This window comes from Sorex fumeus, unplaced genomic scaffold, assembly GCF_029834395.1.
Source record: "Sorex fumeus unplaced genomic scaffold, SorFum_2.1 ptg000058l, whole genome shotgun sequence".
In the NCBI taxonomy this organism is placed as follows: Eukaryota; Metazoa; Chordata; class Mammalia; order Eulipotyphla; family Soricidae; genus Sorex; species Sorex fumeus.
The window spans coordinates 1,674,438-1,691,210 of record NW_026606115.1 but is presented as its reverse complement, the minus strand read 5'-3'; the positions used below and the strand labels follow the sequence as shown (position 1 = coordinate 1,691,210).

At 38.5% G+C, this 16,773-nt stretch overlaps 1 protein-coding gene across 2 annotated transcripts in view; it reads left to right on the top strand.

Moving 5' to 3' along the window:
• LONRF3 (LON peptidase N-terminal domain and ring finger 3) overlaps window positions 1–16,773 on the top strand; it is a 43,779-nt gene that overhangs the window by 15,614 nt on the left and 11,392 nt on the right. For both annotated transcript variants that reach the window (XM_056125720.1, XM_056125719.1), the window contains 2 exons: window positions 10,468–10,582; window positions 13,703–13,824. In XM_056125720.1, the coding sequence (XP_055981695.1) occupies window positions 10,468–10,582; window positions 13,703–13,824 (237 nt within the window). The remainder of the gene's footprint in view (window positions 1–10,467; window positions 10,583–13,702; window positions 13,825–16,773) is intronic.

Sequence of the window (16,773 nt, the reverse complement as noted above, 5' to 3'; positions counted from 1 at the left end):
TTGTTTGGCCCCTTTGGAATTTGTGGTAATGGTGGTTCAACAGACAGGCTAAGGAAAGTCCAGAGAGCATCATACACTCTCGCTCTGGTCATGGTCTGATAACACCATCATCCCCTTACACTGATCTGTGTCTCCCATAGACATCACTTTCCTAGCACTGGAAAGTATTGACATTTGTGATCCTGGAAATAAGCTCCTTTTTTTAGGTCAACATGTAAAACTTAAGGCCAAGGCCTAGTGGTAGCTACATAAGCCTACTCTTTGGAAGCCAAGGAAAAGGCTTCACTAATTTTTGGTTTTTGTCATGAATGGTAGTAAGTAGAGGATATGTTATACTTGCCAGTGAGAAGCCCCATCTTGCCTACTTTCTTAGCTTTCTTGCCAGACAAATTATCCTGCTTCTCTACTCCACTCTCTGCCACATGCACACACTTTAAGCTACTGCATCAATGACCCATCTGTAAAATTGACTTTCATTCATATCATTTCACAAACTTTGACATTGTTGCTAAGTGGATATATTATTTTGCTTTTGAATCCAGGCTCTGCCACTTATGGCAGGTGACCTGGAGCAAGTGACTTTTTCTTTGACCATTTTCTATTCAACAAATGGCCAGTCCAAACAAAGGTGGGTTCTTGTTCTGAAGTCTTGTTGTGAGAAGCTATTTTACCAAATATTTTGAATGTACTTGGAAAAATGACTGATATATAAAAACTATTCAATATATGTTAGGCTCTTTTTTCTAGACCAGGAACGTTTTATTTAGGTCCATGAATCCTTAAGGGGTAATTATGTGTGGATTTTAATGGATACATATACTCTTTCCCTGAAATTCTAAATTCATTCATGTTTGTTTCAGACCAAGGTCCATGGATTTTATTAGATTCACAGATGTGTCTGTACTTCTTCAAAAAAAAGAGTTCATTAAAGGGAAGCTAAGATATTTATACAAATTCAATAAAAGATATCAAAAAACAATCTTTTGGTTCACCATCCAGTGTAATCCAGTTCAAAAAGGCACCTCAGCATTTTCTTGCCATTTCCAAACACAGATGCTTCCTCATCAATCACTTGCACCTGTATTCAGAATAACTTTGCCGGTCATCTACATCAACTTGAGCAGGATTAGCCATTACCTTAACAATGTGTGCTTTCTAGTCCTTTAGCAAAACAAATGTGAGCTGGCAGATTTGTTCCAAAACTTGGATAAACCCAATAATGAACAGTTTTATGAATGGAACATGAAAGTCCTCCCCATGAAGCATTACCTACATATTGTGGTATTTGTGCAGGTGTAATGGCCGAGAGTAGGAAGAGTTTAATCAACCTGTTTCCTTTTACCTGCCAGGCAGCAAGTGACTCATACCAGAACCCCAGGTTTAGATATAGGGAAACTATTTCCAACTAGAGACAACAGGTAGCATTACCTGTGATTCTAAGAATGTGTATGGTATGAACCCTGGTTTCCCAGACATCACACTTGGAGAGGCTTAGTTGTGCTGACTCAGAAATCCCAGTTTTTCAGTGCACTTACACTCCTTCACAACTCTTCCCAACATCCAGAAACTGCAAAATCTAACACAGTTTCATCCTGTTTGTGTTTTCCCTTCGGGGTTTGTTCCCTTTCCTCTGCATTCTCTCTTTTATCTTGTTTGTCCCTGATCTCAACAGCTGAGATGCAGAGAAGGGTTGGAAATCTGGTCCAAGAAATAAACACAAAGAAGTTAATACCTCTTTCTAGTTAAATGTCTCTGAGTTTGAAAGCCATCATTTCCCTATCCTGTCCCTCTGTTCTCAGTGAACAAAACTCACCTTTGCTTGAAGTTGGCATTGTGTACACTGGTAAGTAGAGCTAGACTCTACCTGCTTTATGACAAAAATGAAATCTGCCAAGTCTGGAGAGCATTTCTGTTTGGTAGGGCTCTTAAATGTTAACAGAAGCAGATAATCTCCCTTCCCACAGGGCTGGTCTCTAATGTAGAATGATATTTTGATAGGTGCTTTCATAGGCATGTTTTAGTGCGAATTCTTAGTCTCACCACAGTTTCTCTTTCTACTCCTCCTGAGTGTTTTACTTCTTTCTATTGTGGTAAAGGTTCTTATTAATGTCTACTTGATATGTGTGTATCGTTGGGGGAGATGATCGAGGGTAGAGATCCTTCCAGACAAACAGCTGGGTAGTGATTTTAGACAGTTGTGTTGTTGTTAGAATAAAACCCAACCCTTTCTCCCTTGGGTGCTGTGTTGCTGAAAGACAAGTTTGAGTGTGACCATATCCTGATTAGAGAGAAAATATCCAGAGAAGCTTAGAAATACCACAGGGGAAAGAATGCAAGGGCTGCTCTAGAATCACCCACATTCCAATTTTGGGTGTAGAATTCCTCTTACTTTCTGAGGCTCACTCTCATTCACTATCTCTCTGTGTGTGTCTAACTGTCTCTCATTCCCTATCACTGTCTCTGGTGTACTCGCTTGTTTGCTCCTGCTCACTTGTTTTTGCTCTCCCTATGTTCATTTTCAAGTGCATGCTCTTTTCTCTCCTTTGTCATGAAATTTCTTTATGTCATTAACAAAATCAAAGGAGGAAACAATGGAGGGACAGTTTACCCCATCTCCCAGCCTCTCAAGCTGGACTGGAAGAGTGTCCCCTGCGGCTCAGGTAAGTTGGTCTCTGATGCCAACTACTAAGATATCTGGCCCCCAGTCTTCAGTGTTTTGTATTGATCCCCTAGTCTTTGGAGGTCAACTATATGACTACTAGCAAGCAGTCCCCCTGGGATAACAAGGAGATTTTGAACCAGTTAACTAAATGACCCAGTGACTTCTTCATCAATTGAAATGTGAAGCTGTATATCCAGCCTAGTTTGGGCTACTCAAATCACTTGTGGTTGAGGAATTAGTTTGTTTTGTCCTTCCTCCTTCTCTTTCTCTCCCTCCACGCCCCTTCCACTCTCTTCCTAGGTCCTCCTTTGCTCTCAGCTGATAGCAGCAAAGGAACACAATGCAAAGATGTAATGGGTGGGTAAAGATAGCTACTTCCAGACAAGCCAAATGTTTTATCCCGGCTGACATCTAACTGAAAGCATTTATTATTATTACTTATGCCATCACTGTACAATGTAAATAAACTTTTATGAAATAAATCAGACCCCTCTCTGATTTACAAATGCCTCCCCAACTGTTTGTTGAAATCATTATATAAAGTAGTATAGAGAAGAGGGGCTGGAGCGATAGCACAGCGGGTAGGGCGTTTGCCTTACAAGCGGCCAACATGGCCGACTCGAGTTTGATTCCTCCGCCCCTCTCGGAGAGCCTGGCAAGCTACCGAGAGTATTCAATATGCCAGACACAGTAACAACAAAAGTCTCCAATGGAGACGTTACTGGGCCCGCTCGAGCAAATCCACGATCAACGGGAGGGCCTTTACCTTTTATAGAGAAGAGAGAGAAATTCAAGGCTCAATCTATTTCTAGCTCACTCTATCTTTCATCTACCATTAATCTATCTGTGTCTATCAACTATTGGTTTTCTCTCTGGAGACAAGAAATGGTAACAGTACTTGTGTGAGTATATGTAGCTATACGTAGATGAATAATATCTGTTCTAGATATATTTATAGTCTTGATCCTATTATATGGCCTTGGAGAAGGAAACTTAAAAATCAGATGTGACTTCCATCTGAAACCCTGCTATTAATGTTAGTCATGTGGCCTTGGATAAGTTCACAATCACAAAATCACAAATCATCCTGTTAATCGTCGATTGTCTCGAGCAGACCCCAGTAACGTCTCCTTCATCCTAGCCCTGAGATTATATTCAAGGCTCTTTAGGAGAATGAGACCCATCATTGTTACTGGTATTTGGCATATTGGGTACGACACAGGGAGTTTGCCAGACTCTGCCGTGTGGGCAGGCTACATTCGGTAGCCTGCCAGTTTGATAAGTTCATTTGACTCTTAATGTCTTCAAGAGAAATGGAACTAATCCTCATTGCTTTCTTTTAGCATAGAATGTTAACATCTATATGTATATATATATATAAAACAGTATTGCACATGTGTAGGAATGCAAGAGATTCTATCTGTTCTCCCCTTTTATTAATGCAATCCTGAGAGAGTGGGAAAGTAGTCCTGAGATAAGAAGTGAACTGAAGACTGAAAGGTGATAGAGCTGAAGCATCTAACTTTTGAATGATTTCAAAGCATAATTATGTAGCCTCTGGGGCCACATGCAAACTTGTGACCCTCCAGATTGGGAACACTTTAATCCCACTCCTTGTAAGAGGTGCCTGGGTTTCTTTGTGTCTGTTGTGTTCATCTGTTCATTAAAGGTCAGAATTTATTGTGGTTAGTCAGCTACAGCACTGTCATTTGATGTGGATTGCATTCTCAAATGAACAATATGCCCGATTTTGAAATTCTAAGGAAAAATAGTTTTGCAGATACAGATTCATCAATCATCATCATTAGCGTCACCAAATAGTATAAAAAGCATTCAGATTTATTGGATTCAAATTACTGAGGAAATGAGCTATTCTGGTTTGGCTGGTCTCATAGTTAGATCGCAGCAGTGGTTCCCAAATCAGCCTGCAAATCACATTTTTGAGAAACATTTGAAGTGGTGAAATATACACAGTGGAAAATACATAAAATATAAAGGTATTTATCTTAACAAACAAATACTGTAAAGTGGATATTCAAGCAATAAATCTTCTTAGTTTGAGTAATGCAGCATTGATCAAAGCCCAGAAGGTGTCCAGATGCTACTTTCAAATTCTCACTCTTTTCTTCTCCCCTAAACCTCTATCATGACTTTGATCTATTTTTTCTTGTTTTTTAATTTTGGTATTCTATCTTATTGGTCACCTATTTCTTTCTTTTCCTTATTCTTTGGTTCTCATATGCTGTAGAATAATTGCAACATTAGATCCAACTAACATATATTCATACAATTAAAAAGAAAGAAGAAAAGGAATTCTTTTCTTATTAGAACTCTTAGGTTTTACTTTATTTACAACTTTCCCATACACCACACAGCTTTGTTACCTATAATCACTATATTCGAGATTACAAAGCATGTCCTTTTAAAAAACAGTTAAGTATCCATATATGCATATTTTATTAATCTAGTGTAGCTTTTCTTAGTTTAAAAATGTCATTATTTTTATTCTGTCTTCTTTTTTCTCCAAATTAATTTTTATTGACATAGCCATCATTTTAAATTACATTAATGCGAGGTTCTTAATAATGTGAAACATTGTTTTCTACAGAGTATAGTATTAATCACCTGAAGATATTGTTAATATATACATTCTCAATCAGCATAATTTAGTGATGTCCAACACTCTGCATTTTTATCAGAAATGATGCCAGTATTGTTTATAAAGCTTCTTTCTATTAACAAAGATACACAGAATACAAACACACTTCAGTAAGTAATGCATAGAAAAGAAATTTGATGTAAAAATTCACCTAAGTGTTGATGATCTTCAGTTGGGACCAAGAAAGAGAAATCTTTTAAACCTAGTCTTCATAGAGTTTTCAAACTTCTAGCATCTCGATTGAAGGAAATTACTTTGAAAGTAATATGTTTCCTTTGCATGGAAATGTTCATATATTAAATACTATGAATACTTCAAAGGTTGAAAATGATCAATTTTGTGTTACTTTTCATAATAAATAGCAATATACTTTAATTTTCTTACATTGTATTAAAAAAGAATGATTTGTGTTATTGCATGTAGCTGAGATGGGTTCATTTTCATTATCACATTCTTCTTACATTATTATATAAATCTACCACATTTGGTCAGTTGTTCTATGATAGGTGGCTATTCAAGGCTTGTTTCAGTTTGAGGCCATTATGAATAACATTACTATGAAAAGTTTTATGTATGCCCATGCATCTGCTTTTACACATTAGGTGTTAGCTTTTATTTGCTGACTTGTTGATGTCTATGTATTCTCTAGACAAGTACTTTACTGCATATGCCATGGACACTGTGTCTTGCTTACTCTCTTTATGTAATCTTTCGATGAATTTTAACACAGTAAAAATCATCTGCCTTCTCACCTATAATTAGTATTTTCTTGGTGTTCTTTGATCTTGAATTCAAATTTTTCTTGTTTCACCTTTGAAAGCTTTTACTGTTTGCCTTTTACATTTGTTTACAGTCAATATAGAATTGTTTTTGTGTATGGTCTGAGTAACATTTCAACTGTATTTTCCCCTTCAGAGAGAGTCAGCTATTCCAAATAGCATTGACCATGAATGTTATTTGTGTATTGAAAATATCCCCTCTTCTTTGAAGTGTCATATTTGTCATGGATCAAGAAACTACGTCTGGATTTATTTGGGAGCTTTCTATTCTATTTCATGGGTCTATTTGTGCTTGAGCTATTCATCCACTGTTTTAATAACTATGGTTTTACTAAAGTTCTGTGTGGTAGGGCAAATCTTCCTCAGGACTGTTATTTAGAATCCTCTTGGTACTTGAACTTTAGCCCTGCCTTATCAAGTTTAGAAATTAAATTGTCATGCTCCACAAAAAACAAATGAAATAACATATTGAGATCTTTACTGATGCATTCATAAGTCTTTATTTTCTTTCAATTAGCTATTTAGAGGTTTTTTCCCAGTAGAGGTCTCATACCACTTTCATTAGATTTAATCCTATACACTTGATGTCCAAAAATCAATTGTAAATACTATCTTTTTTAAAAATGTGTTTCTAAGGAGCACAGAGATAGTATAGGAGGTGAGGCCTTGTATGCTTCTGAAACTGATTTGATCCCTGACAGCATATATGGTTCCCTAAGCTCTGAAAATGGTTATTCCTCTGTTCATAGGTAGGAATAAGTCCTGATCCCTGCTTGGTGTGAAACAAAACCCCCAAAACAAATGATTGAATATTTAAAATATGTTATCTAATGATTGTTAAAGGTACATAGAATGAAACTTTTGTGTGAACTATGTGTGACTATATGTGTGACTATGTGTGTCTGCATATTTATTCGGCATCCTTGCTAATGTTAACAACTTATTAATTCTAATAGTCATTCTGTACGTTTTTTTAAATTGAATCACCATGAGATACACAGTCACAAAGTTGTTCATGATTGAATTTCAGTCATACAATATTACAACACTCTTCCCTTCACCGATGTAAATTTCCCACCACCAATGTCCCCCAGTTCCCCAGTTTCCCTCAAGTCACACACACCCCATCCTGTCTCTGTGGCAGGCACTTTTCTTCTCTCACAAGGTTGCCAACCCTCCCCACTCTTATTCAATATAATACTGGAAGTGCTTTACCCAGCAATTAGGTAGTTAGGCAAGAAAAATATTTCATGATCATTCAGATAGGAAAGGAAGAAGTAAAGCTTTCACTGTATATTCCTTTATATTCAACCCTTCCACATTTTTTTTTTGCTTACCTGGAGCTGATTGTTGGAGAAAAGCTGGGCGTTTGTTTGCTTTTCTTTTGTTTTGTGGTCAAACTCATGGTTTCATGCATGCAAGACATGCGTTCTACCACTAAGTTTACGAATATTATGTCATTTATGAGTAATGATTTTGTTTCGGGCTGGAGCGATAGCACAGTGGGTAGGGCATTTGCCTTGCACGCAGCCAACATGGCCGACCCGAGTTCGATTCCTCCGCCCCTCTCAGAGAGCCCGGCAAACTACCGAGAGTATCTTGCCCTCACGGCAGAGCCTGGCAAGCTACCCGTGATGTATTCGACATGCCAAACACAGTAACAACAAAGTCTCATGATGGAGATATTACTGGGCCCGCTTGAGAAAATCGATGAACAACGGGAGAACAGTCACAGTGATTTTGTTTCAAAAGTTTTTTCTCCTTAGTGCTTTGTTTAAGATGTCCATCATTAATTTTTTAAAAAATTGATTGTATTTTGGGGTCAATTCAATAACTAAAGTACATTAATTCTGATAAATTAGATTTAAACAGGACTTTAACATTCAAAAAGCAAAAAACATTTAAATATATGAGAAGTCACCCTCTTATTCCAGATGTTCATCGACTTGGTAAAAATATCAAATCTCTGTCCCTCTGTTTGACCTTTCCCCATTGGGACTTTGCAGGATTTCTTGTCTTTAAAGCTCCATAGGTGACATGATAATTGGGCTTAGAAACCAAATCAGAAGATTTGTCTATACAGAGTTTAGTAATTTTGTATCACAGAGTGATTCTCAGCCCTGGATGCTTATGAAAATCATCTTTAGGAGCTTTTTAAAAACCTTGCTGCCTTATTCACAATAGCCAGGATGTGGAAACAACCTGAGTGTCTGAGAACAGATGACCGGATAAAGAGACTATGGTACATTTACACAATAAAACACTATGCTGTTGTTAGGAAAATTTAAATTATGAAATTTGCATATAAATGAATGGATATGGAGAGTATAATGATTAATGAAATGAGTCAGAAGGAGAAATACAGACATAGAATGATTGATTTCATTTGTGGGGTATAAAAAACATAATGTAAGACTAATACTCAAGAAGAGTAGGAAGAAGGGCCAGGAGAACTGGTCATGTTTAGAAGCCTGTCCCAAGTGATGGGGGAGAAGGCAGTTGGGATAGAGAAGGGACCGATATGGTAAAGATAGTTGGATAAAGAACATAGAGATAATTGGTATGTTTTAAATCTTGACAGTGGAAATTATTTCACAAGTTAATATATGGCAGAAGTAACCAAGTCATTGCACTTTAAGTATGTTCAGTTTATTGCACATAAATTCACAAATCACAATCACAAATCATCCTGTTATTCGTCGATTGCCTCGAGCAGGCCCCAGTAACGTCTCCTTCATCCTAGCCCTGAGATTATATTCAAGGCTCTTTAGGAGAATGAGACCCATCATTGTTACTGGTATTTGGCATATTGGGTACGACACAGGGAGTTTGCCAGACTCTGCCATGTGGGCAGGCTACATTCAGTAGCCTGCCAGTTTGTACAAAGTAGGAATGAGATAATAAGATGTCATAATAAGATGTCGCGCGGCCGCGTATGCGGCTGCACGGTTCCAGGAGCATAAATTATGCATCAAAAAAGCTGTTTGAAGTAAAAGGTCCCCAGGTGATGTGTGTGCGTGTGCATGCACACACAGAGAACAGTAGCTTTTTCTAAAAAAGACACAGAACTGGAAGGGCAAGTTGGATAGATTTTCATTTCACAACAGATAATACACATAGTTTAGTGACTTGATCAATTCTAGACTTCAGTTTCATTCAGTTGATAGATTGAAATTTTTTTTGGTGCAGGGGCTGGAGGTTGCGGGCTACACCCTGTGGTGCTTAGATAATACTTCAGGCCCATGTTTGAGAGTTGCTCCTGGAAATGCTCAGGGAACAATATGTGGTACTGGGGCAAACCCAGGCCTTCTGCATGCAAAACATGCACTCTAGCCCTCTAACTTATCTTCCTGCCTGGCCTAGATTCAATTTCACTTTTTAGCTTTGACAATTTGATTTCCAGTCGCCTAGTGCCCCTCCTGGACACACGAGGGCGCTGTGCAGCTAGCAGCTTCTTCCTCTCCACTGAACACTCTTGTGAGATCGAAATAGGCTGGTCAGGTGTCTTTTCTTTCTTTCTGCCCTCTGGGGGAGTGCGAGCCCCACTCCTGAGCCATCATCATTTTCAGCTGTCCCCACCCAGTGATCCTGCTGCAGGTGAGCCCCCACTTTGAAAAAAGTCAGTCCATGAACCTCTGAATTTACAGAATAGCTTTAAAAAACCACCAGATGCTTTGAAAATATCCAGTCTCTAGGTAGCAAAGCCATTAAAATAGAATCCTATTGAATATGTGTGAGTACACATATGTTCATGTACGTGTCTGTCCATGTATCTGTCAGTAATCACATTGCTATTGCTCTACTTCATAAGAAAATGATTTATCCATATGTTTGTTATAGATACAATTTTGAGATCCTGCAGGCAGTAAAAATTGTTTAGGTAAAAAATGAAATTAAGATTAACAAATAAGCCAAGTATTTTTCCGTTGTAATATGACTTTAAATGTGTAATTTTTAAAAAGCATTAAATGTGTAAATGTTTTTGTTTATATGGGTGTTTGCAAATACGTAAGCTGGGTAATATTTTAGAATGGATTCTATTCAAACACTCTGTCTATGCATCTTCATTTTCCTGCAACTGCTAGTGGAAAATATGAATGCTTCAGAAGAAACTGACTAGAATTAATGCTACAAAATGATCTAGCAACATCCTAAACCTCAATAAATGCATTGTTTTAAATCCCGTTCAGAAATAAAAGGCAAATGCTCTTCTGAAGTGCAGCATCATCAGAGATTTAAAAATTTTATACCCCCATGCATATAAAACAATTTTCAAAATAATACTATAATGTCTTAATGCTGAGTACTTCTATATTTTATTTTATAGTCTTATTTCACTTTCCCTAAAATTTGCCTTTTAATTTCAGATTGTTCTTCGAGCCAGTTACAACACCTTGTGGGCATACTTTCTGCTTAAAATGCTTTGAAAGATGCCTTGATCACAATGCAAAATGTCCACTCTGCAAAGACAGTCTTTCACAGGTAAAAAGAGTATCTCTTTGTTGGTTTTGTTAGCTTATCTTGAAGTGGGTATTTTAGCTATGTCCAGTTGAAAACCAAAGCACTGCATTTTGCTAGCATTAAAACTGTTTCTCCATTTCTCTCTTCTTGTAGCCACCCTCCCCTTTCTATAAAGTCTTCCAGGCAAGTGAGGCAAAACGCTTTTAAAAAATAATTAATTGATTGATTTTTATTGGGGGTAACCACACCCAGTAGTGCTTCGTGCTTTCTCCTGATCGCCACAGGCTTTGCTCAGGTGACCATAATTAGTGCTGGGGCCTGATTCGGAGTCATCTGACAAGCACCTCAACCCCAATACTATATCTCTGCCTCCAAATATAGCTTTTTTATTAATTCCTTCATTTTTTTTTTTTTGCTTTTTGGGTCACACGCGGCGATGCACAGGGATTACTCCTGGCTCTGTACTCAGGAACCACTCCTAGCAGTGCTCAGGGGACCATATGGGATGCTGTGAATTGAACCCAGGTTGGCCACATGCAAGGCAAAAGCCCTACCCGCTGTGCTATCACTCCAGCCCCCTATTAATTCCTTCTTATAAAATTAATTTGAGTTGGAATCAAATGTAATGATGATAAATATGGATCCTGCTTCTAATCCTTTCATAATCCTTGACTCACTGTAATGCTAGGTGATTCTGTATGTCCTTCCTGGCTCCAATGTCTCCTTGTCAGCAATTTTTATTCATAACTTGAAGATACCAATAATAGGTTCCCCAGAAAAAATTCCACGACTTCGATATGTTTTTGTACCACCTTGCAGAGCTGCCATACATTAAGATACTTGGCTACTTGAAAAGCTCTGGGGCTTCTAAAATGAATCAGACAAAGTGCCATCTTTGTTTTTCAAGTGAACTCAATGGATTTTCCCATAGCACAAGAAGACCCATTTTCCATTTGGTTCTCCCTCCTTCAAGGACTTATGAGCCACACTTTACAACCAGTATTAATGTTCTTTGACTCCTGTAATTTCCAAGGAGGTTGCGGTTTCAACCCACAGGTGTAAAGAGATTGAAAAGCGCTTACTCCATGGCTTGGAAGCCGGCCTCAAATGCTGGGAGGAAAGGCAGCTCAGAGAGAGAAGGGAACACCAAGTAAAGGATATTTGGAGGACCAGCTCGGGTTGGGAGATGCGAGCTGAATGTAGACTGTAGATCAAACACAATGGCCACTCAATGCCTCTAGTGCAAATTACAACACCCAAAAGGAAAGAGAGAACAAAAGGGAATGCTCTGCCACAGAGGTGGGGTGGGGTGGGGGAGATGGGATGGGGGTGTTGTGGGAAATATTGGGATCATTAGTGGTGGAGAATGGGCACTGGTAGAGGGATGGGTACTCAGTCATTGTATGACTGAAACGCAAGCACGAAAGTTTGTAAGTCTTTATACTCCAAGGTAATTCATTAATAAATTTTTTTAAAAAATTAAAAATAAAATAACAATAAAAAAGAAAGAAAAGCACTTCTTTAGGTTCAGAGAGATCACGTGACTCTCACCCCCGCACTGCAGCATTTAAACGAAGAAACTGTTAGCCAGAGAGATGGTACAGTGATAAAGGTGCCTTGCACATAGTCAACTCCAGTTCAATCCCTGGCATTGCATGGATCCCCAAGTCCCACCAGGAGTGATCCCTGAGCAGAGACCCATCAGCATAATCTGAGTACCACTGAAAATTCCCTTCCAAAATAAAAACAAAACAAAACAGAAAATTTAACCAAAAGAATGGAGTGAAATAACCACTAAAGGCAGCCCTAATGGTTTATAATGAATGGGATGAAAATCAATGTCATATCATGACTAAAGTCAAGAGGTAAAGGGGTAGCATTTGCTGATCTGTTTATAGGTGAGAAGACATAATTCTTTACACATAATGAATTTGTGTTGTAGAACCTCTGAAATATCCATATAAATGGACAGGGAAGAAAATCTATTCATATGTTCATCACCTTAGGAAGCCACTGTTAACATTTTAGTATGTGCCTTTCTTATTTTTTAGCTTTAACATCAGTGAAGGAGGCACTCTTCTTTGATTGGCCACCTCTTGAGCCACTGATTTCTTCCAAAGATTGGCATCAGACAAAGTGAGGGCTTGATTCTCCAGGAGGTAGTTGATGGTGACTGATAATGCATCCTGGCTATAGATGTGGTGGGTTCCAAGACTCAGAACCTAACTGATATTATCTATCTCTGTGTATTAACACAGGAGCACACACCATTTCCCAGAGAGATTAATATCTTATTCCAATCATGCTTACTTTGGACTAGAAGCACAGTCTCCCTGGGAAAGGAAATATTGTCTAAAGCCAGCAGTTTTTCACTCAGGAGCCCCCTCTGCTGGGCTTGTAAGTGTTATTTCCGTTGCAGGCAATTTTCTGCAGATATTTTCCATCCTATTGTCTGGTTCATTCAGTTTAACACCTGATACTGACAGATTCTTAGATATGCATGAGGTAGGGGTGTTTGGGAGAAGAGCAATAGCAATTAAGCTAGAAGATGGCTTGTCACATCATTTTCATGAAACTTAGATGATATATTAAAAAGAAATAGCCAAAAGCCCTATTCAGTGCATTTTTAAAAACTTAAGATCTACAAAATTTTCAGAATTGCAATATTCAGAAATTAAGTATTTTATGGAGAGAAATAGGCAGGAAAAATATAAATGGTTAAATTTTTTACTTTGTGAACCTCTTTGCTAATGACTATAAGCATTTTCTAGCTAGAGCATCAGTGAGCTTATAAACACTATAATCAATAAAAGGAAAGGAAAGGCCTTTTCCCCGTTACAACAAGGGCATTAATTCCAGTGCTTTTTGAAAGGGATTATACTTTGAAAACATTAATGCACATAATTTTTAGCTGAAATGTCCTTATTAATGATAAAAGTACTGAAGTCATCAGTTGTATGTTATTTAAAAAACACTCACATATCAATAATGCATCTATTAAGATAGCATCAGCTGCTGAAGGGAATGGGTCAAAATTACCTCCATACATGGGCATTAGGGTCTTGTGATTACATCAGCAGAGCTCTGTGTTCTTCTGATGACTCCACAATTATCTAATTGCCTTCTCCCCCACTCCTCTAGTGCTTGGCATCAAGAAAATACAAAATAAATGTCACCATGGAGGAAATAATCGCTAAATTTCTTCCAGAAGATCTAGAAGAACGAACAAAAATTGATGAAGAGGAAATGGAAGAACTTTCTAAGTATGTATATGATATTCCTGTTTTCTGTTTCAGTCCAACCAGAGCCCAGTTCACACATTGAACACAATGGGAATTCCCCATTCAGTGAGAGCTTGTTGGTAGCTTGAAATTGGCATGGGAGAGGAGCTCAATAAAATGTAAAGCAGTGAAAGGAAAGCCACCAATAGGGTTTTTCTTCACCCCTGAGACATTTGCTCAACACATGACAGTACATTGCTGAGGTCATAAACCACAGCACTTGACCAGGACATGTTGAGACATTAGCACCTTGGTATTGCTGGCAGGAGGAAATTTGAATGGTTTCATCAGGGGATCTTGTCAAGTGTCAGAATTTTTTGAATACATAAGGAGGTAGGATGAGGTAAAAAATTTAGGATCACCAGAGTTGGCCTTAAAACCCAGTTCTGGGGCCCTAAGCAAGTCATTTACCCCACCTGGACCTCTGTCTCCTCATCTGTATATTGGGGATAATAGTTCGTTCTCCATGGACTTAAAATCAGTGAATCGTTGCTTAGAAATTATTCACCAAATGGTCAGCAGCCATATAGGTATGGTGAGAGGTAAAGGACAGAAATGAACTAGGAGCTCCCAGCTCTGTACCTGTCTGGACTAATAGATAGCTCAATGACTGGGAAAAGTAGAAGCTGGTTATTCATTTCTGCCTCTTACTTGGCTGCCCTTTTGTTTCTGCCTTCCCAGTGGATCCTCACCTCAGGGGTAAGCTTGTTGATGGCAAAAACTAGTATGTTTTTAAAATTTCTTTTTATTATACCACCATGACTTTCAAGTTATTTATAGTTGAGTTTTATACATACAATATTGCAGCACCGATCCCACCACCTGTGTCAACTTCCCTCCACCAATGTTCCCCGGTTCCCTTCCAATATTACTAACCTCTTGACAGGAACAATTGTAAGTTCAGTTGTTAAAGTTTGGGTCTCTTGATTTCAGTGTTGTTGACTCTGTGATTTGGATATGTGGCTCTACCATTCTTAACACCACCTTTGTACCTGACTCCCCTGACCCTGGTGCTTTTCATCTGTCTCTTCTCCCTCTCCCCTCCACTCTTTCTCTACTTCTCCTCCCTATACTTGAGTCAAGGTTGACCTGAGAATCCCCCCTTAAAACAATGCATTCCCTCTAGTTACACTAAATATCATACATAATATTTTTTGATTGTTTTCTTTTATTTTGGGGTCATACCTGGAGATGCTTAGGGATTACTCCTAACTATACACTCAGGAATTACTCCTGGCAGTGCTTGGAGGAACATATGGGATGTAAGGCTTTAAACCTGGGTTGACCACATACAAGCCAAGTTCCTTACTTTTTGTAGTATCTCTCCAGCTCCCCAAAACTGGTCTGGTTATGATCCCAGAATAGAGATATGTAATAGAGAACATTTCAAAACTCAGATTCTAGAATGGATTCAACTCTCACATTGTTTTCTTGGGAAACCAGAGAGAAAATCCTTATTTTATTGTTGACTTACATTGGATATGCTTGGGACAACTTTATCATTATTTCTGATTTATATATTGAGTCCTTCTGAGCTATGTTTTGAGGCAATTTTTTATTCTGGGGCCACACCTAACAATTCTCAGGGGTTACTCTTGGCTCTGTGCTCAGGAATTTCTCCTGGCAATGCTCAGGGAACCATAATAATTGCCAGGGATCAAACCTGGTCAGCCGTGTGCAAGGCAAATGCCCTACCATCTGTACTATTGCTCTGGCCCCTTGAAGTACCATTTAATGCTGTAACACATACTTCAATGAGGCAGAAAACTAGCCCCAAAACACAGTCATGTGAAATAATGTTTTAAAATTAAAAATAATTTTTAAATATCATATAATAATATGGAGCGATAGCCCAGCGGGTAGGGCATTTTGCCTTGCATGCAGCTGACCCAAGTTCGATTCCTCTACCCCTCTCGGAGAGCCTGGCAAGCTACCGAGAGTATCTCGCCTGTATGACAAAGCCTGGCAAGCTCCCCGAGACGTATTCGATATGCCAAACACAGTAACAACAAGTTTCACAATGGAGACGTTACTAGGCCCGCTCTAGCAAATGGATGAACAATGGGAGGACAGTGCTACAGTGCTATCATATAATGAGTTCCCCTATTAAAACACTAGAAAGTACAAGAGGACTATTCATTGAAATGAATGAAATTCATATTTTTAAGAATGTGCAATGGTCTGTTATCTTTTGATAGGTTCCCATATTCCTTTTTAGACTAGTAAGATAACAACCAATGCTGATGAAATAGATGGACCCATACAATATTTTTGCCTTGATTCACCATGTTGGTTGTTATGAATAATTATGGATGCACATGGGTCCTGATTCCAAAGCCAATATACCAGTTTTTCTGAATGTGTGGTGGCCCCATTATCTACAACGAAAGTACACAGTTATTCTATTGTTAAAAAAGGGTTGGAACATTACCGAGGTAGATTATTTTTTCCATTTTTCCCTTCTTGCCCAATTGGTCCTGGTATGGACATTCTGTGGAGTTTTGGCCCATGTAAGATGATAACAGGGGTCATGCAGATAATTTCCCACCACTATTCTGAAGAGCTAGGCCACTAGTTCCTATATAGTAAGAAACTTGGAGAGAGTAGTTTGAGTTGAAAGTAAGAAAGAAAGGAAAGTGGTGGAGAGGAATGAGGAAGAAAGGGAGGGAAAATAGGAAGGACAAAGTAATGAAGGGGAAAAGAAAGAAAGGGAGGGAATGATGGATGAAGGGAAGAAAGAATAGAAGGGATGGGTATGACTGTAGAGAAGGTATGGAAGCAGGAAGGGAGGGAGAGAGGGAAGGAAAGAAGGAAGGAAGGAAGGAAGGAAGGTAGGAAGGAAGAAAGGAGGGAAGAAAGGAGGGAAGGAAGAAAAGATAACTATTGCCTAAAACATTAAAGTACTCCAGAACTTCTTAAGTCAAAATAGAG